The sequence below is a fragment of the Oncorhynchus mykiss genome, chromosome 28, assembly GCF_013265735.2.
Source record: "Oncorhynchus mykiss isolate Arlee chromosome 28, USDA_OmykA_1.1, whole genome shotgun sequence".
Taxonomy (NCBI): Eukaryota; Metazoa; Chordata; class Actinopteri; order Salmoniformes; family Salmonidae; genus Oncorhynchus; species Oncorhynchus mykiss.
In genome coordinates this window covers 678,006-704,515 of record NC_048592.1, presented here as the reverse complement: position 1 = coordinate 704,515, position 26,510 = coordinate 678,006, and the positions used below count along the sequence as shown (strand labels likewise).

Below are 26,510 nucleotides of genomic sequence, written 5' to 3'. Positions count from 1 at the left end.
GATAATACCCACCAGAGGGCAAAATTATTTAAAAAATGCTTGATACAGTAGCAAGCAGGATTAAGGTAACAGAGAGCGGTAATGAGGTGACCAATAAAGATTGCAATTGAGATAAGCTGTGCGGGTGAATTTAGCTCATATTGACGGTGTAACGAGAGATCTGCTGGCCATAATCTTGTGGCCATCGATGGTTGCAATAGACCCAAAGGCTTTATAGGGCATTCATAACACCTTCACAAGGACGAGATGAACGCTTCAGAAATCATTTATAAGCTCACCATTGGGGTTGAAATCTTTAGAGCAAGTAGCCTATACTATGCATTGTATATTATATAGACAAACATTTCAGATCTGAAAAAAATAGGGACAATTTCTGATTAGGGCAGTCTTATATTGGTATGTGGTCGTAGTAGCTCCCCCTGCTGGTCTGAGTCTGCGTTGCGAGACAGGATGGCACTAATAGCTGGGAAGGTGATGCTAGACACCGCTCCTGCTGCCCACATCATCCTAACGGGAGAGAGAAAACACAATTCCATTTTCCCGACCATTTGCATGTGTGTGTGTGCGCTGAGAGACACCTCAGCTCAAACCAAACAATCGCTGTAGAAAAATGTGGTTTTCATTTGAGGTAATTCTTTAACAAAGTATTTTCCAACTCCGGAGAGGAATCAGCAGGCAACAAATCAGACTGTACACACACAGTACACTGAAAAGGTCATATAGTCAGGAGGTGGAAACATGGAAATCCTCCTCACAGACTGATATCACAGAGACAGGATTAATCTGGCCTGTATTCAACCTCTCTTCAATGCATCTATCAGAGTCAACACTAACAACAGTAACCATAACAAGACAACATTCAGAGCATCAGGACTGCATCAGGACTACTTTCTTTCCCCTGTCCTCTCAGTCGCCTGGTTCAAACCATTAACAGTAGATTAGTGTTAAAGCCAGAACAATAACGTCAAATCAACTGTCCTCTGCTGACCCCATGATAAAGGATCCTCGCAGTGTGACCTGTTCAGTGCTGTGGATCATTGGGGTACACTAGATACAATGCTCTGGTCAGTGAACTGTATTCTTGTTGGTGTTCTGCTGCGCTCTAATGGCCTGACCAGGATAGCGCCGTTTAATGCAACACAATATACTTTGTCAACTCATGGAAATTGTATTCCCATTTCATTTTGAGTTGATTAGAAGAAAAGAAAGCCATGTCTGCTCACTGTCTGCTGACTGCTCCACAAAACGTGGTGCTTAAAGGGGTTATTGTGACCAATATGTTATTGTAAGGCCTGGGTCAAGATTAGTGATAGGGACAGTACATTAAAAGGTAGTTGGTACTGACCATGGTTGTGATCCGAAGCCGTACCAGGCCAGCTGTAATATCTGGAAGCCCAGGCCCAGTAGGATGGTGTTCTTATTCGCTATGGAGCGCATCAGGATCCCGAGAACCACCGTCTGACACAGAGAACACAGCAGGTAATCTATCGATCAATCATTTATTTATTACAGATATGTCAACAACTCTAGGACTTCCGAAAAGACATCACAACCTAAGTCAAAGAAAACTGTATAACAAGTATCAAAAGGTCACCAACCTGAGCCATGATGGAGAGGATGCCCACCACAGCGATGAAGGCTGCAACTGTCTCTGACCTGACCCTTATCACCTGGGGAGAATATACAGTTTAGAGGAGACATACAGTATATACACTGAACAAAAATATAAAACGCAACATGTAAAGTGTTGGTCCTATGTTTCATGAGCTGAAATAAAAGATCCCAAAAATGTTACATACGCACAAAAAGCTTATTTCTCAAATTTGTTTAAATCCCTGTTTGTGAGCATTTCTCCTTTGTCAAAATAATCCATCCACCTGACAGGTGTGGCATATCAAGGAGCTGATTAAATCAAATCAAATGTATTTATATAGCCCTTCGTACATCAGCTGATATCTCAAAGTGCTGTAGAGAAACCCAGCCTAAAACCCCAAACAGGGCTGTGCATTATCATGCTGGTGACGGCGATGGATGAATGGCACTACAATGGGCCTCAGTATCTCATCACGGTATGTCTGTGCATTCAAATTGCCATCGCTAAAATGTAATTGTGTTTGTTGTCCGTAGCTTATGCCGGTCCATACCATAACCCCACCGCCACCATGGGGCACCCTGTTCAATGTTGACATCAGCAAACCGCTCACCCACACAACGCCAAAAACGCTGTCTGCCATCTGCCCGGTACAGTTGAAACCGGGATTCATCTGTGAAGATCACACTTCTCCAGCATGCCAGTGGCCATCGAAGGTGAGCATTTGCCCACTGAAGTCAGTTACATGCCTAACTGCAGTCAGGTCAAGACCCTGGTGAGGACGACGAGCACACAGATGAGCTTCCCTTTCTGACAGTTTGTGCAGAAATTCTTCAGTCGTGCAAACCCACAGTTTCATCAGCTGTCTGGGGTGGCTGATCTAAGACGATTCCGCAGGTGAAGAAGCCGGATGTGGAGGTACTGGGATGGCTTGGTTACAGGTGATCTGAGTTTGTGAGGCCGGTTGGACGTACTGTCAAATTCTCTAAAACTACATTGGACTTATTGTAAAGAAATTAACATTCATTTCTCTGGCAACAGCTCTGGTGAACATTCCTGCACTCTCCCTCAAAACTTGAGACATCTGTGGCATTGTGTTGTGTTAATTTTCCCGAGCACAAGGTGCACCTGTGCACCTAATGATCACGCTGTTTAATCAGCTTCTTGATATGCCACACCTGTCAGGTGGATGGATTATCTTGGCAAAGGAGAAATGCTCACTAACAGGGATGTAAACAAATGTATCTGATCTCAACCCAATTGAGATGGTTTGGGATGAGTTGGACCGTGAAGGAAAAGCAGCCAACAAGTGCTCAGCATATGTGGGAACTCCTTCAAGACTGTTGGTGAAGCTGGTTGAGAATGCCAAGAGTGTGCAAAGCGATCATCAAGGCAAACGGTGGCTACTTCAAAGAATGGAATCACATGGAATCATGTAGTAACCAAAAGTGTTCAACAAATCAAAATATGTACGTATGTATGTAAATATACACATATATATGGCAGCTTCATTAAACCCACTAAACACCAGTCTCAACGTCAAAGTGACTCCGGGATGCTGGCCTTCTAGTCAGAGTTGCAAAGAAAAGATTTAGAAGAAAGTTCTTTGTTTCTGGCCATTATGAGCCTGTAATCGAACCCACAAATGCTAATGCTCCAGATACTCAACTAGTCCAAAGGCCAGTTGTATTGCTTCTTTAATCAGAACAACAGTTTTCAGCTGTGCTGACATAATTGCAAATGGGTTTTCTAATTATCAATTAGCCTTTTAAAATGATAAACTTGGATTAGCTAACACAACGTGGCATTGGAACACAGGAGTGATCGTTGATGATAATGGGCCTCTGTACGCCTATGTAGATATTCCATAAAAAATTAGCCGCTTCCAGCTACAATAGTCATTTACTACATTAAGAATGTCTACACTGTATTTCTGATCAATTTATTAAGTTATTTAAAAAATTGACAAAAAAAAAGAAGTGCTTTTCTTTGAAAAACAAGGACCTTTCTAAGTGACCCCAAACTTTCGCACACGCGCGCCCACGGTCAGTTCCAATACCATATTTACAATGTGCAGGGATTCTGGAGTGATAAGGATAGAAAGCTATGTACAATGTTACATACATATATTTAATAATTAATAAAAAATGAAAAGCTGGAATGTCTTGAGTAAATAAGCATTCAACCCCTTTGTTATAGCAAGACTAAATAAGTTCAGGAGTAAAAACGTGCTTAACAAGGCACATATAAGTTGTCAGCAATTTTGATGAGTCGTGCATTGCCACGCAATCGTGGGTGAACAGGGAGTACAGGAGGGGACTAAGCACACACCCCTGTCAGAGTTGTGGTGGTGATGTTGCCTACCCTCACCACCTGGGGTAGGCCTGTCAGGAAGTCCAAGATTAAGTTGCAGAGGGAGGTGTTCAGTCCCAGGTCCTAAGCTTGGTGACGAGCTTGGAGGGATCAATGTTGTTGAACGCTGAGCTGTAGTCAATGAACACCATTCTCACATAGGTATTCCTCTTATAAGGGTGGATGAAGGCAATGTGGAGTACAATTGGGATTGCGTCGTTTATGGATCTGTTGAGGCGGTACACAAATTGGAATGGGTCTAGGGTGTCTGGGATGATGTGTACCATAACCAGCCTTTCAAAGCACTTCATGATTACATATGTGAGTGCTACAGGGCGGAAGTCCTTGTGCCATGCTGCCTTAGAGTTCTTGGGAACAGTAATGGTGTTGGTCAGTTTAAAACGTGTGGGGATTACAGATTGGGACAAGGAGAGGTTGAAAATGACCTGCCCTGCGCATGCTGAGAATGCGCCCTAGATTACTGTTCGGCCCCCTGCCTTGACAGTGCTCACCTGATTAAAGACTTCACTCACATCGACCTCGGAGATCGAGAACATCCAGTCCTCCGGGTCGGTGGGGGCCCTCACGCACAGCGTTTTTATTGTCGAAGTGTGTATAAAATGCATTGAGTTCGTCTGGCAGATCACGGCTGGGTTTTCCTTTGTAATCAGTAATGGACAGAAGCTCCTGTTACAGGTGGTGGGCGTAGAAGCCTGTGTAATATGATTCCACTTTATTCCTACATGGTCCTTTTACTCGTTTTAGGACTCTGCGAAGGCCGTAGCGGGACTTCTTATACTTGTTCCTGTCCTCAGTCATAACCTTAGGGTTGTCTGCGATAGCCCTGTCCTTTAGTCTAGCACCAACCTCGGTGTTAATCCAGGGTTTTTTAATTGGGGAAGCAGCGAATCTTCAATGTGGGGACAACGTTGCGGAACGGATGTTCTTAGCTCGTCGATGTAATCGGTCGGAGTCTCAAAACATAATCCAATCAGCGCTAAAAAAGCAGTCCTGTAGCATAATCTCTGATTTTGATGACCATTTATTTTCTCAATGGAGCGAGTCACTGGTACTTCCTGTTTGAGCTCCTACTTGTAAACTGTAGTGCTTTTTGAGGTCGGTTCGGTCTCAGTTTGATTATTAAAAAATAATAGCGGTTTTCGATGTATTTTATTTTATTTTTTACATTAAAAGCACTATGAATTGTGGGTTGAATGCGGTAACACAGAATAAAACAATTAATAAAAGTCCCATGATGATTATTCACATTACTTTAATAAAATAGTTCAGTTGTTGTGTATACTACATTTGTTTTATTTGATGACTATTTAATTCAAAGTCATCTCATCTCTATAGAGCTGCTGCCTATGCTGTAGAGCTGCTGCCTTCAAAGTAAATAAGGCATACTTTTATGACCGTTGAATACCAACCATCATTCACTTAGATCATATATTTTCAGGTAGATACCTTGGGAAGCAACAGTTGCTCTCTATATCACCTCATGATTGCGCATTCTTCTCTCTTCTGTAGCAGGTGTAAAAGAAACAGACCAGACAAGTATATGCACAGTGGATTATGGTCATTGTAGTTAGTTTAGCTCAAAAAACGTAACTATTTAGAATATTGGTCTGTTGGTAACAACAACTCCCTACTACATGTGCGCATTGAGCTCACAGAGAAAAATAGAACGAAATGGAATTCAAATTATTGAACCAACGTTGGTCAATTCGTTGTTTAAAAAAAACCACAGCACTAGTAAACAGGAAGCAGGAGTCATGATCGGATTTGCAGAATGGGGGAAGAGTATATATACGTAAACCCATTGGGTCAAAAGTAGTGTCCTTTAAAGGGAATATTGTGCAATTTGAGACATAGACAGTGGGTCCGACTGGTCTTACTTGTTCTCTAACTGAGTAGTTCTCATTGGGACAGAACAGACCATGTTGTTGACACTAGAACAACAGTAGCCCAACTTGGCCACATTCTGAGGAAGTTAAGTTGGAAAAAGGAGTTGAGGCAATCCAACAAACTCCCCCAGTCAGTGAATTTACAGATATGACCACATTGTGGTATTTTTGTACTCTGAACTTTTGTGGGTGAAAACACAAGGTTTTCTCTCAACTAGAAATGTGCTAATGAATCACTGAATCTACTCACCAAAATATGCAATTCAAAACACCTGCTATCGCTGTGCATGCAAACATACTGCCGTTTACAACTTCTCCAACTGTCCCACTGGTTACAGAAATATAGGGGGTAGGGTTGAGACTAGGAGTTGGTTTGGTTCTGGTGAGTACCTGTCTACCTCTAGGAGGAGATGCCTAGGGGGTAGCAGTGCTTGACTTGGACTGCACTGTTTATATTTAGGTGCAGGAGCTCTATAATACCTTTGAGCTAATATTCTATAAGAACAGGAGCTCAAGCAGTAGAACATTTGAGGGGCTCAGCTCCGATGAGCTCTTGCCCAATTTGAGGCTTAAGGGTTAGAGGAAGAAGCTAGAGTACTGTTCGCCCTCAGGGAGGTAAGGCGTTAGGGTTTAGAGGATGAGGTTAGGGGGTAGGGTGTATTTGGGATCAGCACTTGTCTAAGATAGAGGAAGAAGCTGGAGTACTGTCCTGCCTCAGGCAGGTAAGACAGGAACTGTGATGCAGATGAGAAGCACCGTGGAGTCCTGGCCCACCTTACGCAAAGACTGGAGGGGAGACGAGAAACACAACACATTAGATTCACATTCATTTTATTGCCACACAAACACTGATTGGTTGTCCTGTTCCCAAGAGATGGGGGCTCCCCTCAGGCAGAGTAGTATCTAAGAGTACATTCTAGTATACTACAGGTCAATACTGAGAAGGGGTCTATCCGTGCCAAAGTGATAAGAGCTCCCCAGGAGGTCAAGTACAGTAGTATAATATAGTATAGTCAGTTATAGTACTATAGTATAGCATAGTACTCACAGTGACAGGGTCAGCCTGCTCCCAGGATATGGGTGCCCAGGATATGGGTGCTCCCCAGGAGGCAGTATAGTAAGCGTTAAGAATTCCCTTCACTGGAACTAGGGAGCCTAGCCCAAACCATGAAAAACAGCCCCAGACCATTATTGCTCCTCCACCAACCTTTACAGTTAGCACTATGCATTCGGGCAGGTAGCGTTGTTCTGGCATCCGCCAAACCCAGATGTGTCAGTCAGACCCAAATCCAGATAGCAGATGTTCTGAAAGAGCTGCAAAACCTGGACCCGTACAAATCAGCTGGGCTTGACAATCTGGACCCTCTATTTCTGAAACTATCCGCCGCCATTGTCGCAACCCCTATTACCAGCCTGTTCAACCTCTCTTTCATATCGTCTGAGATCCCCAAGGATTGGAAAGCTGCCGCAGTCATCCCCCTCTTCAAAGGGGGAGACACCCTGGACACAAACTGTTACAGACCTATATCCATCCTGCCCTGCCTATCTAAGGTCTTCGAAAGCCAAGTCAACAAACAGGTCACTGACCATCTCGAATCCCACCGTACCTTCTCCGCTGTGCAATCTGGTTTCCGAGCCGGTCGCGGGTGCACCTCAGCCACGCTCAAGGTACTAAACGATATCATAACCGCCATCGATAAAAGACAGTACTGTGCAGCCGTCTTCTTTGACCTTGCCAAGGCTTTCGACTCTGTCAATCACCATATTCTAATCGGCAGACTCAGTAGCCTCAGTTTTTCTGATGACTGCCTTGCCTGGTTCACCAACTACTTTGCAGACAGAGTTCAGTGTGTCAAATCGGAGGGCATGCTGTCCGGTCCTCTGGCAGTCTCTATGGGGGTGCCACAGGGTTCAATTCTCGGGCCGACTCTTTTCTCTGTATATATCAATGATGTTGCTCTTGCTGCGGGCGATTCCCTGATCCACCTCTACGCAGACAACACCATTCTATATACTTCCGGCCCGTCCTTGGACACTGTGCTATCTAACCTCCAAACGAGCTTCAATGCCATACAACACTCCTTCCGTGGCCTCAAACTGCTCTTAAACGCTAGTAAAACCAAATGCATGCTTTTCAACCGTTCGCTGCCTGCACCAGCACGCCTGACTAGCATCACCACCCTGGATGGTTCCGACCTTGAATATGTGGACATCTATAAGTACCTAGGTGTCTGGCTAGACTGTAAACTCTCCTTCCAGACTCATATCAAACATCTCCAATCTAAAATCAAATCTAGAGTCGGCTTTCTATTCCGCAACAAAGCCTCCTTCACTCACGCCGCCAAACTTACCCTAGTAAAACTGACTATCCTACCGATCCTCGACTTCGGCGATGTCATCTACAAAATTGCTTCCAACACTCTACTCAGCAAACTGGATGCAGTTTATCACAGTGCCATCCGTTTTGTCACTAAAGCACCTTATACCACCCACCACTGCAACCTGTATGCTCTAGTCGGCTGGCCCTTGCTACCCACTGGCTCCAGGTCATCTACAAGTCCATGCTAGGTAAAGCTCCGCCTTATCTCAGTTCACTGGTCACGATGGCAACACCCACCCGTAGCACTCGCTCCAGCAGGTGTATCTCACTGATCATCCCTAAAGCCAACACCTCATTTGGCCGCCTTTCGTTCCAGTTCTCTGCTGCCTGTGACTGGAACGAATTGCAAAAATCGCTGAAGTTTGAGACTTTTATCTCCCACACCAACTTCAAACATCTGCTATCTGAGCAGCTAACCGATCGCTGCAGCTGTACATAGTCTATCGGTAAATAGCCCACCCATTTTTACCTACCTCATCCCCATACTGTTTATATTTATTTACTTTTCTGCTCTTTTGCACACCAATATCTCTACCTGTACATGACCATCTGATCATTTATCACTCCAGTGTTAATCTGCAAAATTGTAATTATTCGCCTACCTCCTCATGCCTTTTGCACACAATGTATATAGACTCTCCTTTTTTTCTACTGTGTTATTGACTTGTTAATTGTTTACTCCATGTGTAACTCTGTTGTTGTCTGTTCACACTGCTATGCTTTATCTTGGCCAGGTCGCAGTTGCAAATGAGAACTTGTTCTCAACTAGCCTACCTGGTTAAATAAAGGTGAAATAAAATAAATAAAAAAGACTGCCAGATGGTGAAGTGTGGTTCATTGTTTACACTTCTCTAGAGTCCAATGGCAGCGAGCCTTACACCACTTCAGCTGACACAGGGCATTGTGCATGGTGATCTTATGCTTGTGTGCGGCTGCTCCACCATAGAAAACAATTTCATGAAGCTCCCGATGAACAGTTATTGTACTGATGTTGCTTCCAGAGCCAGTTTGGAACTCGGAATGAGCGGTGCAACCGAGCACAGACTTTTACGTGCAACGCGGTCCCGTTCTGTGAGTTTGTGTGGCCTACCACTTCACAATAACAGCACTTACAGTTGACCGGGGCAGCTCTAGCAGGGCAGAAATGTAACTGACTTGTTGGAAAGGTGGCATTCTATGATGGTGCCACGTTTAAAGTCACTGAGCTGTTCAGTAAGGCCATTCTATTGCCAATGTTTGTCTATGGAGATTACATGGCTGTGTGCTCAATGTTTTACGCCTGTCAGCAATGGCTGTGGCTGAAATAGCTGAATCCACTAATTTGGGGTGTCCAAATACTTTTGTATATAGACAGTGGCTTTTGTTGCCTTACAACGTGGAATTAAAATAGATTTTGGGGGGGTTTGCATCACTTGATTTACACAACATGCCTATCACTTTGAAGATGCAAAATATTTTTTATTGTGAAACACAAGAAATTACAAAAAAACTGAAAACCTGAGCGTGCATAACTATTCCCCCCTCCCAAAGTCAATACTTTGTAGAGCCACCTTTTGCAGCAATTACAGCTGCAAGTCTCTTGGAGTATGTCTCTACAAGCTTGGCACATCTAGCCACTGGGATATTTGCCCACTCTTCAAGGCAAAACTGCTCCAGCTCCTTCAAGTTGGGTGGGTTCCGCTGGTGTAGAGCAATCTTTAAGTCATACCACAGAGTTTCATTTGGATTGACGCCTGGGCTTTGACTAGGCCATTCCAAGACATGTAAATGTTTCCCCTTAATCCATTCGAGTGTTGCTTTAGCAGTATGCCTAGGGTCCTTGTCCTGCTGGAAAATGAACCGCCGTCTCAGTCTCAAATCTCTGGAAGACTGAAACAGGTTTTCCTCAAGAATTTCCCTGTATTTAGCGTAATCCATCATTCCTTTAATTCTGACCAGTTTCCCAGTCCCTGCCGATGAAAAACAGCCCCACAGCATGATGCTGTCACCGCCATGCTTCACTGTGGGGGTCGTGTTCTCAGGGTGATGAGCGATGTTTTCCTTGATGGCCAAAAAGCTCAATTTTAGTCTCATCTGACCAGAGTACCTTCTTCCATATGTTTGGGGAGTCTCCCACATGCCTTTTGGCGAACACCAAACGTGTTCGCTTATTTCTTTCTTTAAGCAATAGCTTTTTTTTCTGGCCACTCTTCCACAAAGCCCAGCTCTGTGGAGTGTATGGCTTAAAGTGGTATTTTCTTTTCATTTCCCTTCACCAATTTTGAATATTTTGTGTATGTCCATTACATGAAATCCCCCAAAAATCCATTTAAAATTACACTTCCTCCACCCAAAGGTCTGACAAAGCTCCAATCAGAGGAACGACAGCAGACCCTAGGGGAAGGAGGAAGAGGGGGGGGGGGGTGTGAAGAGAGGGCGGGAAGAGAGAGCGAGAGAGAGGGAGGAGGGCGAGAGGGAAAGAGGAGAGAGAAAGAGAAATAAAGAGGAGGGAGACAGAAAGAGGAGAAAGGAGCAATAAAAAGAGAGGGAGATAGAGGGAGAGAGGTAGGGACAGAAATAGAGGGGAGGGAGAGAGAGGAAAAATAAGAGGGATAAAAAGGAAAAATAAAAAGGAGAGAGAGAGAGAGAGGAAGAGAGGAGAAGGAGAGAGAGAGTAGAGGGAGAGAAATAAAGGGGGAGAGAGAGGAAAAGGGAGAGAGAGAGAAAGAGGAGAAAGGGGCAAGAGAGGGAGGGAGAGGGTGAGAAAAAGGGAGAGCGGTAAACAGAGAAATAAAGAGGGAGAGGGAAGGAGAGAGGGAGTGAGAAAGAGAGAGGAAAAAGTAGAGGGAGAGAGGAGGAGGGGGAGAGAAAGAGGGAGACGGAGCGAGAGAGAGGAAGACAGAAAGAGATGGAGAGAGGAAGAAAGAGAGGAGAGAGAAAAAAGGAGAGGAGAGAAAAAGAGGAGAGAGGGAGAGGAGAGAGACAAAGGGGTGAAAGAAATGAGACCTCATTGAGCTGTGCACTGAGCTACTGAGTAACTAACTACAGTTATGTAGTAGTCCATGCTCTACTTGCACATCATCATCTGCACATATATATCACTCCAGTGTCAATGCTAAATTGTAATTATTTCGCCACTATGGCCTATTTATTGCCTTACCTCCCTAATCTTACTACATTTGCACACACAGTATATATATATAAAATAAATGTAAAAAAACTGTTGTTATCCTACCTAAAGTGTCCTGGCTCCAGGCTCGAGAGAAACAGGCTAGGCTGCTGTTAACTGTTGTTATCCTACCTAAAGTGTCCTGGCTCCAGGCTCGAGAGAAACAGGCTAGGCTGCTGTTAACTGTTGTTATCCTACCTAAAGTGTCCTGGCTCCAGACTAGAGAGCAACAGGCTAGGCTGCTGTTAACTGTTGTTATCCTACCTAAAGTGTCCTGGCTCCAGGCTAGAGAGCAACAGGCTAGGCTGCTGTTAACTGTTGTTATCCTACCTAAAGTGTCCTGGCTCCAGGCTAGAGAGCAACAGGCTAGGCTGCTGTTAACTGTTGTTATCCTACCTAAAGTGTCCTGGCTCCAGGCTCAAGAGAAACAGGCTAGGCTGCTGTTAACTGTTGTTATCCTACCTAAAGTGTCCTGGCTCCAGGCTCGAGAGAAACAGGCTAGGCTGCTGTTAACTGTTGTCATCTTACCTTGACATCGTGAATAAGCCCATTCATCAGGAATGTGTGTTGAGGGAATGTTTCATGTAAGACCTGGGAAACAGACAAGACATCATCAACTGTTGTGTCCATACAGTAGCCTACAGTAAAGTGACCCACACAGTACAGTGACTGCTATACACTTCCGCGTTAATCAAACTAAAGCAAAGGAAAGCACACACCCCACGCCAGTATAAAGTGACACTGAGAAAACAGAACGGTTGTGTCCATATTAGTACAGTGTAACAGACCTATGTAATGACATACAGTGGCTCGTGTTGACTACAGTAACTTCAGTTAGTCAAACTACAGCACACTGACCTGGAGGTACCCATTAACAATATCCTCTCCATTACCTAATAGACCTTTCTGGGTCTGAGATCCCGAGGATACAAACTCTCAGTTAGATAATGGAAACTGATGTAGAAAGGTTGAGGGGAGAGACTCTAGCACACTGTGTAAATAACACACTTAAAGTGCACCTTTATTCCCTAACGAAATGTAGTCTGAAGCAAGCAGGCAGATGGTATAATTTCCCTCAAATTCACAAACAGAGGTCAGGCATGATGGTGAAAATTCAGCCTAAATCAATGTGATGCAGTTCAAAGTCTACAGACAGTATTGGTGAGGAACTCCGTTTGAGAGCAGATGAAGGAGGGGTCATTGACACCAGTACGATCATGACCACGTGAGTGTTTAGACAGGACTAAGAGAACAAACACATACAGGGTTTGACTATTGGTCAGGAGGACATGGACCAAACCAAATGCAAAATGGAGAGGAGAAGCCATTCAAGGCCCCTAAAACAGGGTTACCCAAACTCAGTCTTGGGGCCCCCCTTGGGTGCACATTTTGGTGTTTACCCTAGCACTACACAGCTGATTGAAATAATGAAAGTTGATCATAAGTTGGTTATTTGAAATCAGCTGTGTAGTGCTAGGGCAAAAAAACTAAAACGTGCACCATGGGGAGGCCACAGGACCGAGATTGGAAAACACGGCCCTGAGAGAGTTTTCCTGCACAGATGCAGAATATAGTGGGTTTGGTGAGGCTGAGAGAGGCTAAGGAAAGTGGGAACCTCAGTGGGTGCAGTGAGAGAGGGTGATACATGCGAGAGTACTGTAACAGGAACAAGTGAATAGATAGAGCACAGTGGGAGCTCACTGTGCACCTAACTAAGGAGGACCTGAGTGGAAACAGTGAAGCCAGCGTCTCTTTCCACTGCTCTCTGATTAACCCAACACGCAAATGTTAACCACCCCCTGGGATATCCAGTAAGTGGAACAGATTTTCTTAGTCAGAATAAGGTGCTTAGACTAACCCTCCACACAGACCAGGGTCGTGTTCAATAGGTGCGAAACCGAAGAAAACAGTCTGAAATGGAGTGAAATGAGGAGGTATCTGAACTTGTCCAGTAAGAAACACTCTAATGAACAACACATAGCACTGACTTCAAACAAATAATTTGAAACTGTCCATAATGTGGGCTGTAGATCTAGTTGATTTAGAAGGTTCTAGGAAATGGATGAAAAACAGATCTCATGGTCCTGAACACAAACAATGCATTTTCAATTCATATTCACCACTATATATTTTGTCTGATATGATTAGTCCCTCCATTGAGGGGAGTCGTGTGTGCCCGGATGTGTGTCTACAACATCTATAGTCGAACAACAACCACTCACTAACCTTCTCTCTCCCACTCCCTTTGAGAAGCCCTTTCAAAAGCAAAAGACACCTTGATACACTACTTGATTTATTTTTCATATTGCTCAGCCAAGTATCATCTGTCGACACTGAGCCTCTCATTCCCACAACAAAGACTGCATTATCAGGCCCTGAACATTTGATTATCAATTCAATTATTCATAGCTGTTTGTGGAGCTGTTTGTTGGGAAATGTCACTCCCTGGTAGTCTGGTTGGGCTTAGGAGAGCATTATGAAGGGGTGGGGTGGGAGGAATGAATGCATTATAACCAGTCATTATGAATGCATTATAATGCATTAAACAGTCCTGTTGGGGGGAGGGGATTATTCACATACATTTAGGTCATTTAGCAGACTCTCTTATCCAGATAAACGTATAATGAACTTGTGTTAAAGTAGGGATGGGAATTGCCAGAGGATTTACGATACAATATTATCATGATACTTTGGTGACAATACAATGTGTAACAAAACTCACAATTCTATATGTACTGTGATTTTATTGCGATTCAATGTTGCAAACACATTGCTCACCATATGTCTGCTGCAGAAGGATACGAGAGAGAAATGAGAAAACAAGTTTTGATCAGTCATGGAAATTAAGTGCTGAAAAAAATTTGGCTCCCTATTTAAAAAGAAGATGGAGAACCAGCTATGAAGGAAAAATAGTGGCTTTGGTGCAGGTACAACCAACTAGCGCAAAAATAATATTGTGATATTGTGAAAACGATACATCGTCAAAAATAATATCCCGATATGTAACTGTATGGATTTTTCCCCCTTCACTTGTGTTTAGTGGCAGGTGTGGCTCAGAGACTAAATCAGAGATCTGAGATATTGATGAAAGACATTACATCGTAATGTAAGGCTCTGCGGTAGGCTGTGTATGTGGTTTCTCATGAGCAGTCACACCTTATAGTTACAGTGCCTTGCGAAAGTATTCGGCCCCCTTGAACTTTGCAACCTTTTGCCACATTTCAGGCTTCAAACATAAAGATGTAAAACTTTATTTCTTTGTGAAGAATCAACAACAAGTGGGACACAATCATGAAGTGGAACGACATGCTGAAAGTTTAGAGGGACGGCCAGGTCTTGGTAGATTTGCAGTGGTGTGATACTCCTTCCATTTCAATATTATCGCTTGCACAGTGCTCCTTGGGATGTTTAAAGCTTGGGAAATCTTTTTGTATCCAAATCCGGCTTTAAACTTCTTCACAACAGTATCTCGGACCTGCCTGGTGTGTTCCTTGTTCTTCATGATGTTCTCTGCGCTTTTAACGGACCTCTGAGACTATCACAGTGCAGGTGCATTTATACGGAGACTTGATTACACAAAGGTGGATTGTATTTATCATCATTAGTCATTTAGGTCAACATTGGATCATTCAGAGATCCTCACTGAACTTCTGGAGAGAGTTTGCTGCACTGAAAGTAAAGGGGCTGAATAATTTTGCACGCCCAATTTTTCAGTTTTTGATTTGTTAAAAAAGTTTGAAATATCCAATTAATGTCGTTCCACTTCATGATTGTGTCCCACTTGTTGTTGATTCTTCACAAAAAAATACAGTTTTATATCTTTATGTTTGAAGCCTGAAATGTGGCAAAAGGTCGCAAAGTTCAAGGGGGCCGAATACTTTCGCAAGGCACTGTATGAGAGTAGAATTGAGTATTGCTTCATTAAACCCAATTTTTGATTTTTTTTTAAATCACAGCATGCATCATCAATAACAGGACACGCAACAATGACCAACACATGATGAAACATTTCAGTTGTAGTTTACCCTGATCATGGGCGGGGTGAGCAATGAGCATGTATTGTACAGGAAACTAACGAAGTGTCTTAATAGGGTGTTGGGCCACCACGAGCTGCCAGAACAGCTTCAATGGGCATTGGCATAAACTATCTGTAACTCTGTTGGAGGGATGTGACACCATTCTTCCACAAGAAATTCCATCATTTGGTGTGTTGTTGATGGTGGTGGAAAACGCTCTCAGGCACCGCTCCAAAATCTCCCAGAAGTGTTCAATTGGGTTGAGATCTGGTGAACTGACACAAAGAGGCGTCTCAAAGGACCAAAGTTACCGAGATCTCTCCTTCTAGCCATGGTAGCCAAAATAAATGGCAACTGGGCATTTTTATATGTGACCCTACGCATGATGGGATGTTTTAATTGCTTAATTAACTCAGGAACCACACCTGTGCGGAAACACCTGCTTTCAATACACCTTGTATCCCTCATTCACTCAAGTGTTTCCTTTATTTTGGCAGTCCCCGGTACATCCCAACTGTATGCATCCCTAAGTCACCGGTACATCCCAACTGTATGTATCCCTAAGTCACCGGTACATCCCAACTGTATGTATCCCTAAGTCACCGGTACATCCCAACTGTATGTATCCCTAAGCAAGGGAGGGGAGCAGTTGGGCTTAGGTGTGTGTGAGTCACACTTGAGCCCAGGTTGTGTTTAGTCTAGCATGAGGGGGTCATGCGCATGACGCTTGCAACGCCAGGGGTGTGGGCTGGATTCCCACAGGGACCAGTACAAAAAGTATGAAAAATGTATGCACTCTCTACTGCAGTTTCCCAAACTCGGTCCACGGGGCCCTAAGCAGTACACGTTTTGTTTTTTGCCCTAACACTACACAGCTGATTCAAATGATCAAATCTTGATGATTAGTTGATTATTTGAATCAGCTGTGTAGTGCTAGGGCAAAAACCAAAATGTGCACCCCCCGAGGTCTCTAGGACAGAGTTAACCCTGATCTACTGTAAGTCAATCTGGATAAGTGTGTCTGTTACATGACTCAAACGTAAACGCATGTGTTGTCTCTACAGTCTGTACATTATGTACCCTACTACAGTGGGGCAAAAAAGTATTTAGTCAGCCACCAATTGTGCAAGTTCTCCCACCTAAAAAGATGAGAGAGGCCTGTAATTTTCATCATAGGTACACTTCAACTATGACAGACAAAATGAGAAAAAAATCCTGAAAAATCACATTGTAGGATTTTTAACGAATTTATTATTATTTATATACAAAAACAGAAGTATATTATTTACATAAGTATTCAGAACCTTTGCTATGAGACTCGGAATTGAGCTCAGGTGCATCCTGTTTCCATTGATCATCCTTAAGATGTTTCTACAACTTGATTAGAGTCCACCTGTGATTAATTCAATTGATCAGACATGATTTGGAAAGGCATACACCTGTCTATATAAGGTCCTACAGTTGATAGTGCATGTCGGAGCAAAAACCAAGCCATGAGGTCAAAGGAATTGTCTGTAGAGCTCCGCGATCATGAGAAACAAGATTCTCTGGTCTGATGAAACCAAGGTTGGCCTGAATGCCAAGCGTCACGTCTGGAGGAAACCTGGCACCATCCCTACGGTGAAGAATGAGCAGGGCAGCATCATGCTGTTTTTCAGAGGCAGGGAGACTAGTCAGGATCGAGGGAAAGACGAAAGGAGCAAAGTACAGAGAGACACTTGATGAAAACCTGCTCCAGAGCGCTCAGGACCTCAGACTGGGGCGAAGGTTCACCTTCCAACAGGTCAACAACCCTAAGTACACAGCCAAGATAACGCTGGAGTGGCTTTGGGAAAAGTCTCAATGCCCAGCCAGAGCCCAGACTTGAATCCGATCAAACATCTCTGGAGACCTGAAAATACCTGTGCAGCAACGCTCTCTATCCAACCTGACAGCGCTCTAGAGGATCTGCAGAGAAGAGTGGGAGAAACCCGCCAAATACAAGTGTGCCAAGATTGTAGCATCATATCCAAGAAGACGTGCGGCTGTAATCGCTGCCAAGATGCTTCAACAACGTACTGAGTAAAAGGTCTGAATACTTAAGAAAATGTTGATTTCAGTTTTTGTTTCATGTATTTTTTGTATAATCCTGTTGATGAGGGGAAAAAACTATTTCAATCCATTTAAGAATAAGGCTGTAACGTAACAAAATGTGGACAAAGTTCCTGAATGCACTGAATATGCAGATATTACAGTAACAGCACATGAAGTGTTATAGGCAGTACTGGAACTGCAGTATTCCTGGAACATGTTTTAACTACTACTGTGCCCATCAAGAGAGAACTCTCTCTGCAAAAGTAAAACACTTTAGTGTGTCTAGTTTAAAAGTGCAGAAGCGTTAAAAAAAATGTCCCATTGAAGTGAATGGGACGTTGCAATTCACTAACTAATTAGCTAAATTCATAATTATTTAGTATTGCTTTAGGAAATTGTTACAAGCTCTCAGTTCTGCATAAAACATCAATGTATGTTAATATGACCACCTTACTTTAAATGAATTGCCTTAACATGCTTTTAATATTCCGTACATACAAATTAGTGTAAATACCTAATTTGCATAAAGTAGTATACGAAGTTGTGGTTCTTGCTGTTTAATCTGCCCACGAAAGATTGTTTGACCCCTAACACCCTCCAAAAAGGTCAGTGTTATCCGGTATCCTTGGGACCTCTGAAGGACCCTACCTTAACCATTTCACATTTCAATGGAGTAGGGAGTTTTTTGAAATTTTTATTAACAACAAATCAATACAGGAAGTACACGTGGGAACACAAGTATATATAAATAATATACAAAGGACAATTGGGCTAGGGGTTACAAGATCACATTACACAAGGACCTTAAGGGACATACATGCACTTATAATTCTAACAGCTTTTTTGTTAGTAGAGTAATTAATTGTCTTAAGATATAGTTCAATTTCAATTTCCTTATGAATACAATGCCAAAAAAGATGCAACACCGTTTCTGGGAGGTCATTACAAAAAGGTACAATTTGAGTTTGTTTTCCTTAAACTTTTTCATATAGTGGTTGGCAGGATAATATTTACGAACCATTTTAAAGGAAACTTCTTTAATTTTAAAGTAGGTATGTGTGTGGCAACATCAAAACTTTTTCCCAACAGATATTATCAATCAAACAATTCCAATAAGGCATGATATACAACATCCTGCTGAAACAAGGTCCGTATCGCTCTGTTGTTGAATGGACTAAAAGAGAAACAAATCTTTCCTACTGATGAGTCAACAGGGTTAATGGAATGTAAGCTCTGAGGGTCAGGTCTTGACACATTCCTGAATAATAAAGCAACACCTGAGGGAATGGCATCTAAAACAATTGCAAAATCTGTAGGTGTTACCTTGTAAAGTGATAAGAATTCCTTATAACTAAGTAAAAAACCCTCTGCATTTACAAGTAGGCTCATCAATAGGATATTATTTCGGAACATATATCCTAAAAACAATAATTATTTTTTAACAATATATCCCAATTATTCCATATATAATATCTGTGTGGAGAAATATTATGCTTATAAATTAAGGACCATGGCAAGTAGAGGTCAACCGATCGGCATGGCTGATTAACTAGGGACGATTTCAACTTTTCATAACAATCGGTAATTGGCATTTTTGGACACCAATTATGGCCGATTACATTGCATTCCACGAGGAAACTGCGTGGCAGGCTGACCACCTGTTACGCAAGTACAGCAATCAGCCAAGGTTGCTAGCTAGCATTAAACTTATCTTATAAAAACAATTAACCTTCACATAAATCACTAGTTAACTACACAATGGTTGATGATATTACTAGCTTAACTAGCTTGTCCTGCATTGCATATAATCAATGCGCTGCCTGTTAATTTATCATCGAATCACAGCCTACTCCGGCAAACAGGGGATGATTTAACAAAAGCACATTCGCAAAAAAAGCACAATCAATGCATGAATGTACCTAACCATAAACATCTATGCCTTTCTTAAAATCAATACACATAAGTATATTTAAAAAAAAACTGCATATGTAGTTAAATTAAATTAATGTGAGCAGGCATGATTAACTAGGGAAATTGTGTCACTTCTCTTACATACAGTGCAAGCAGAGTCGGGTATATGCAGCAGTTTGGGCCGCCTAGCTCGTTGCGAATTAATTTGGCAAAATTGTACATAATTATGACATAACATTGAAGGTTGTGCAATGTAACAGCAATATTTAGACCCAAACTGACTGCGTGCGTGCCATCGTGCACTATCGTGCATACATTTATTTTGTCCCCCTACACCAAACGCGATCACGACACGCAGGTTAAAATATCAAAACAAATTCTGAACCAATGACATTAATTTGGGGACAGGTCGAAAAGCATAAAACATGTAAGGCAATTTAGCTAGTTAGCATTTGTCCTAATTTGTCCTATTTAGTTAGCTTGCTGTTGCTAGCTAATTTGTCCTGAGATAAACATTGAGTTGTTATTTTATCTGAAATGCACAAGGTCCTCTACTCCGACAATTAATCCACACATAAAACGGGCAACCGGATCGTTTCTAGTAATCTCTCCTCCTTCCAGGCGTTTTCATCTTTGAACGTATATGGTGATCGGCATCTACACTTTCATAGTATTACCACAATGACCTGCAAAACAGTTCGTCTTTCAATCACCCACATGGGTATAACCAATGAGGAGATGGCAGGTGGGTACCAGCTTCTATAAACCAATGAGGAGATGGGAGAGGCAGGACTTTCAGCGCAATCTGTGTCAGAAATAGAAAGGAGTTCTATTTTAGCCCTTGGCAACGCAGACGCTCGTTGGCACGCGCAAGCAGTGTGGATGCAATAATTGAATAACATGGATTTCTAAATGTATTTTGTGACGCTAGCGCACGCGACGTGTCCGGTCTGGTCAGCATGTTAGGGTTGCCACCTGTTCCATAAAGTACGGAACAGTTCCGTTTTTCACTGAAAGAATAAACGTTTTGTTTTCAAAATTATTATTAGCAATGCTTGAAGCACAGAGCTGTTTATGACTTCAAGCCTATCAACTCCCAAGATTAAGCTGGCAATACTAAAGTGCCTATTAGAACATTTTATAGTCAAAGGTATATGAAATACAAATAGTATAGAGAGAAATAGTTGATGCATCATAATTCCTATAATAACTACAACCTAAAACTTCTTAACTGGGAATATTGAAGAACTAGGAATATTGAATGACCAGCTTTCATATGTTCTGAGCAAGGAACTTAAACGTTAGCCTTTTTACATGGCACATACTGAGCTTTTACTTTCTTCTCCAACACTGTGTTTTTGCATTATTTAAACCAAATTGAGCATGTTTCATTATTTATTTGAGACTAAATAGATTTATTATGTTAAGTTAAAATAAAAAATAAAAATGGTTCATTCAGTATTGTTGTAATTGTCATTACATAATTATTATATATATATATATATATATATATATATATATATATATATATATATATATATATATTTTTTTTTAATTCAGCCGATTAAAATCGGTATCATCCTTTTTGGTCCTCCAAGAAATCGGTATCGGCATTGAAAAATTCTAATTGGTCGACCTCTAATGACAAGAAAATCTGCCGATGAAAAGCAGTTTCACTGGAACTTTGTCAATATTATAATTGCAAACCAACATGAAGTTAAGGGCACCAAGAGTAGAGAAGACATGATGAGGAATAAAATTCCACATAGAAGTGGGTCTTCTTAGGAATTGTTCTATCCAATTGATCTTAAAAGTATTATTTAAGGTAGTAAAGTCCATAAAATTCAGCCCACCATACTCATACGTGTTCATTACAACAGTTTTCCTAATGTAATGGGTAGTTTCTCAACAGAAAGTTGAAAAGCACCTGGTCTATCTCCTTGCTTAAAAAGTAACATAGCCTACCATCAGTAACACACTACGCCACCAGGGACTCAAATCCTGCAGTGCCAGACGTGTCCCCCTGCTTAAGCCAGTACATGTCCAGGCCCGTCTGAAGTTTGCTAGAGAGCATTTGGATGATCCAGAAGAAGATTGGGAGAATGTCATATGGTCAGATGAAACCAAAATAGATCTCCAAACTCGTCGTGTTTGGAAGACAAAGAATGCTGAGTTGCATCCAAATGAATGGGGCCATGTATCGTGAGATTTTGAGTGAAAACCTCCTTCCATCAGCAAGGGCATTGAAGATGAAACGTGGCTGGGTCTTTCAGCATGACAATGATCCCAAACACACCGCCCAGGCAACGAAGGAATGGCTTCGTAAGAAGCATTTCAAGGTCCTGGAGTGGCCTAGCCAGTCTCTAGATCTCAACCCCATATAAAATCTTTGGAGGGAGTTGAAAGTCCGTGTTGCCCAGCACCAGCCCCAAAACATCACTGCTCTAGAGGAGATCTGCATGGAGGAATGGGCCAAAATACCAGCAACAGTGTGTGAAAACCTTGTGAAGACTTACAGAAAACATTTGACCTCTGTCATTGCCAACAAAGGGTATATAGCAAAGTATTGAGATAAACTTTTGTTATTGACCAAATACTTATTTTCCACCATAATTTGCAAATCAATTAATTAAAAATCCTACAATGTGATTTTCTGGATTTTTCTCCTCTCATTTTGTCTGTCAAAGTTGAAGTGTACCTATGATGAAAATTACAGGCCTCTCATCTTTTTAAGTGGGAGAACTTGCACAATTGGTGGCTGACTAAATACTTTTTTGCCCCACTGTACTTGACTACTCAGACCTAATAACCGAGGATAGCTTCATGTTATTTTTTTATTTTTATAAAGCATTTGACACAGTTAGAACATCAGTTCCTCTTCCACTCCCTTGAGGAATTTGGCTTTGTGGATTTTTTTCTTTAAGACTATTAAGACTTTATACAAGTGGTAACAGCTCTATCAAATTGAAATATGGCACCTCACCTAGATTTGAGTTAAAGAGAGGAATTAGGCAAGGCTGTCCTATCTCTCCGTATCTGTTTTTATTAATCACCCAACTTCTTACAAATTCTTTAAATAATAGTCCTGTACAAGTATTTCCATAACTGGTAAATAAATTATTATAAGCCAACTGGTGATACTACACTTTTTCTGAAAGATGCTAACCAAATTCCCATATCGATCAATGTGATACAATCCTTTTCCAAAGCGTCTGGTCTATATCTTAACATGAATAATTGTGAACTCATGGCTGTCAAAGATTGTGTGACACCTTCATATTATGGTATTCCAGTGAAAGAAGAACTTATATTCAGGCATAACCATTACTAAGGATCATAAGTCTAGAGGCGTACTAAATTTTAACCCTCTTATTAAAAAAAAAAACGATAAGAAGCTAAATCAATGGCTAAAGAGGGACTTATCTTTAAAAGGAAGAGTCCTAATCAAGGCTGAAGGTCTAGGCTAACATATGGCGCTCTATCTTTATATATTGACGGTAAAATAAGCAAAATCTCTCCAGAAGTTCAGTGAGGATCTCTGAATGATCCAATGTTGACCTAAATGACTAATGATGATAAATACAATCCACCTGTGTGTAATCAAGTCTCCGTATAAATGCACCTGCACTGTGATAGTCTCAGAGGTCCGTTAAAAGCGCAGAGAGCATCATGAAGAACAAGGAACACACCAGGCAGGTCCGAGATACTGTTGTGAAGAAGTTTAAAGCCGGATTTGGATACAAAAAGATTTCCCAAGCTTTAAACATCCCAAGGAGCACTGTGCAAGCGATAATATTGAAATGGAAGGAGTATCAGACCACTGCAAATCTACCAAGACCTGGCCGTCCCTCTAAACTTTCAGCTCATACAAGGAGAAGACTGATCAGAGATGCAGCCAAGAGGCCCATGATTACTCTGGATGAACTGCAGAGATCTACAGCTGAGGTGGGAGACTCTGTCCATAGGACAACAATCAGTTGTATATTGCACAAATCTGGCCTTTATGGAAGAGTGGCAAGAAGAAAGCCATTTCTTAAAGATATCCATAAAAAGTGTTTTTAAAGTTTGCCACAAGCCACCTGGGAGACACACCAAACATGTGGAAGAAGGTGCTCTGGTCAGATGAAACCAAAATTGAACTTTTTGGCAACAATGCAAAACGTTATGTTTGGCGTAAAAGCAACACAGCTGAACACACCATCCCCACTGTCAAACATGGTGGTGGCAGCATCATGGTTTGGGCCTGCTTTTCTTCAGCAGGGACAGGGAAGATGATTAAAATTGATGGGCAGATGGATGGAGCCAAATACAGGACCATTCTGGAAGAAAACCTGATGGAGTCTGCAAAAGACTGTGGTGTTAGAATGGCCAAGTCAAAGTCCAGACCTGAATCCAATCGAGAATCTGTGGAAAGAACTGAAAACTGCTGTTCACAAATGCTCTCCATCCAACCTCACTGAGCTTGAGCTGTTTGCAAGGAGGAATGGGAAAAAATTTCAGTCTCTCGATGTGCAAAACTGATAGAGACATACCCCAAGCGACTTACAGCTGTAATCGCAGCAAAAGGTGGCGCTACAAAGTATTAACTTAAGGGGGCTGAATAATTTTGCACACCCAATTTTTCAGTTTTTGTTTGTTAAAAAAGTTTGAAATATCCAATAAATGTCGTTCTACTTCATGATTGTGTCCCACTTGTTGTTGATTCTTCACAAAAAAATACAGTTTTATATCTTTATGTTTGAAGCCTGAAATGTGGCAAAAGGTCGCAAAGTTCAAGGGGGCCGAATACTTTCGCAAGGCACTGTATATCTGTTTGAATCACTTTCATTGCTGGAACTTTTAAAGTCAAACCACAAATTCCACTATTGTGGCTAGTTTTTTAAAAAAAAAAAAAACGTTATTTAACTAGGCAAGTCAGTTAAGAACAAATTCTTATTTGCAATGACGGCCTAGCAGGTAACTTAGCAGTTAAGTGGGTTAACTGCCTTGTTCAGGGGCAGAACGACAGATTTTTACCTTGTCAGCTCGGGGATTCAATCCAGCAACCTTTCAGTTACTGGCCCAATATTCTAACCACTAGGCTACCTGCGGCCCCATAATGGAGGTCTGCAAAAACAAATGTTAAAGGTGCATGCTGCCACCGACTGTACTGGAGCACATGATGAATACAGTTTACAGACTTCAGAATAAAAGAAAAACAAACATTTAAAAAAACCCATCCCAAAAATCCCTTCCAATCCTGTCCAACCTCAACCATTCCCTCTCCCACTTACTTGTTCCACTGATTCATCAACTATGGCTTCCGGACACAAACCATTCACATTCGCTTTTGAATCCCACCTCATTTGGATCCGTCTTCCTAAATAAAAAGAAACCCGCCTCTCCGGCATGAGACCTAGCCCTGATTGGCAGGCACTAGGAGGCAGAAGAGTAACCTCTAGATTTGATAGGTTCAGTAAAACGTTTGTATTATCGATCCAAAATGTATTTTGTAGCCATATGTATGTAGGGTTTGCCAGAACAAATAGGAAAGGGGGGTACCTCGTCAGTTGTACAACTGAATGCCTTCAACTGAAATGTGTCTTCCGCATTTAACCCAACCCCTGTGTTTACATGACTAATGCATACTCGGCCTACTGCAATTATCAGTTTAATATCAAATTATTAGTGAGCATGTAAACATACTCATTGACTCTCCCTTTTAACTGCCCTTAATTGACCCATTTATAGCAACAACTTCCGAATCCATTGGAGAGTATCTGCTTGAGCAAAAGTGAGGTGTACAATAGTATTCCCTGCCAAATAATAGTTTTTTTGCAATTCATATTCACAGACCTACGCCTCCCCTGAATCAGATGATCCCCCGCCAAACACACAGGCACAACCATACACATTGATTGGAGACAGCCTGTTTCAATTACAGAAGTTTCCCTAGGATTTTCTACCTGCAGCAACACTAGTGTAGGATAATGGTGGAAATACTGGTAAAGCACAGTGGCTTTATTTCCGCACCAAAAAGCAGGCCCTAGGCATATGACAGCAAAGCTGCATTTACACATACAGTCCACTTCTAATATTTTTCCCAAATATAGGCTAAATAGTTGATCTGATTGATCAAAATAATTATATATAAAAAAATAAAATATTGGAAATTGGCTGCCTGTGTAAACACAGCCCAAGGTGAAAATATCCCTCACTTTTACATAAACACCGTGGGGGAAAAAACATATACGCCCACTAATAACCCTAAATACAATCTTGCTTTCGTTTTATGTTAATAAAATAAAAATAAAATAACAATTTATTTCACACAGTACCAGAAGAAGCCAAGCTAAGTGGCATATTAGTAGTCCATTGCAAACAAGGCACTTGTATAAAATATGTAAATGATTTGGTCCTCGTTACAGTATTGTTCACAGGCAAGACGCATCCAAAATACTTGGCTTTAAAATAATATGAGATTGTATATGGCTAAAATGAAAGGCACATCTCTTTACTTGGGCTGTGTTCACACAAGCAGTACAGTTTTGGGATTAATGAGGAGAAAAATCTGAATTAGGCTGCCGGTGTAAACGGAGCCTTTGTGGTTCATGATGTATTGGTACAATAGACTGCACTGTGTCTTGTGTTATTCCATTATGTTTCCTCATTAGAAAACCACAACCACATTCAACATCCACGGCAGCTTTGGTCATTACACACACACACACACACGCACGCACGCACGCACGCACGCACACACGCACGCACACACGCACACACACACGCACACACACACGAAAATGTACAGAAAGTGCATGGTTCTTGTTTGTGTTGCCATAATACAGCTCTACTGATTACTCCTGTATTTTAGAGGTATTTCTAGTTCTCAAGTTGACCGCAATTGTTTGGAATGACAATTCAATATGGAACAAAAACAGACTGGCACCCAGACTAGTCCTCCTCATCTATGAAGGGGATGTCCAGGTCTGAGAGGTTCCTGCTCCTTGCCTTGGTGTTGGGCTGGGGGTTCTGTCCATCTGGTTGGTCTCTGGGGTCTGTAGCTGTAGTTCTTTGGGCCAGGTCAGCAGGCTTAGGAGGGCACTCCTGCCTGGTGGAGACACCAGTCTGGATTAGTCTAATAGTAGACAGC

At 41.9% G+C, this 26,510-nt stretch overlaps 2 protein-coding genes across 9 annotated transcripts in view; both read right to left on the bottom strand.

Annotated features, from left to right (window-relative positions):
• Positions 1–249: 249 nt before the first annotated feature.
• Positions 250–26,491, bottom strand: LOC118944813 (hippocampus abundant transcript 1 protein-like). Its single transcript, XM_036965942.1, has 5 exons — positions 26,369–26,491; positions 11,907–11,969; positions 1,599–1,670; positions 1,346–1,458; positions 250–507 (listed from the first exon to the last, which is right to left on the bottom strand). The coding sequence occupies exons 2-5, from the start codon at positions 11,931–11,933 to the stop codon at positions 378–380; spliced, it is 342 nt and encodes a 113-aa protein (XP_036821837.1). The 5' UTR covers positions 11,934–11,969; positions 26,369–26,491; the 3' UTR covers positions 250–377.
• Positions 24,073–26,510, bottom strand: part of LOC110508307 (unconventional myosin-IXb) — a 77,127-nt gene continuing 74,689 nt past the window's right edge. For 6 of the 8 annotated variants that reach the window (XM_036965936.1, XM_036965933.1, XM_036965940.1 and 3 more), the window contains one exon: positions 24,073–26,468. In XM_036965936.1, the coding sequence (XP_036821831.1) occupies positions 26,326–26,468 (143 nt within the window). In that variant the 3' untranslated portion in view covers positions 24,073–26,325. The other 2 variants (XM_036965938.1, XM_036965939.1) reach the window with 2 other exon arrangements.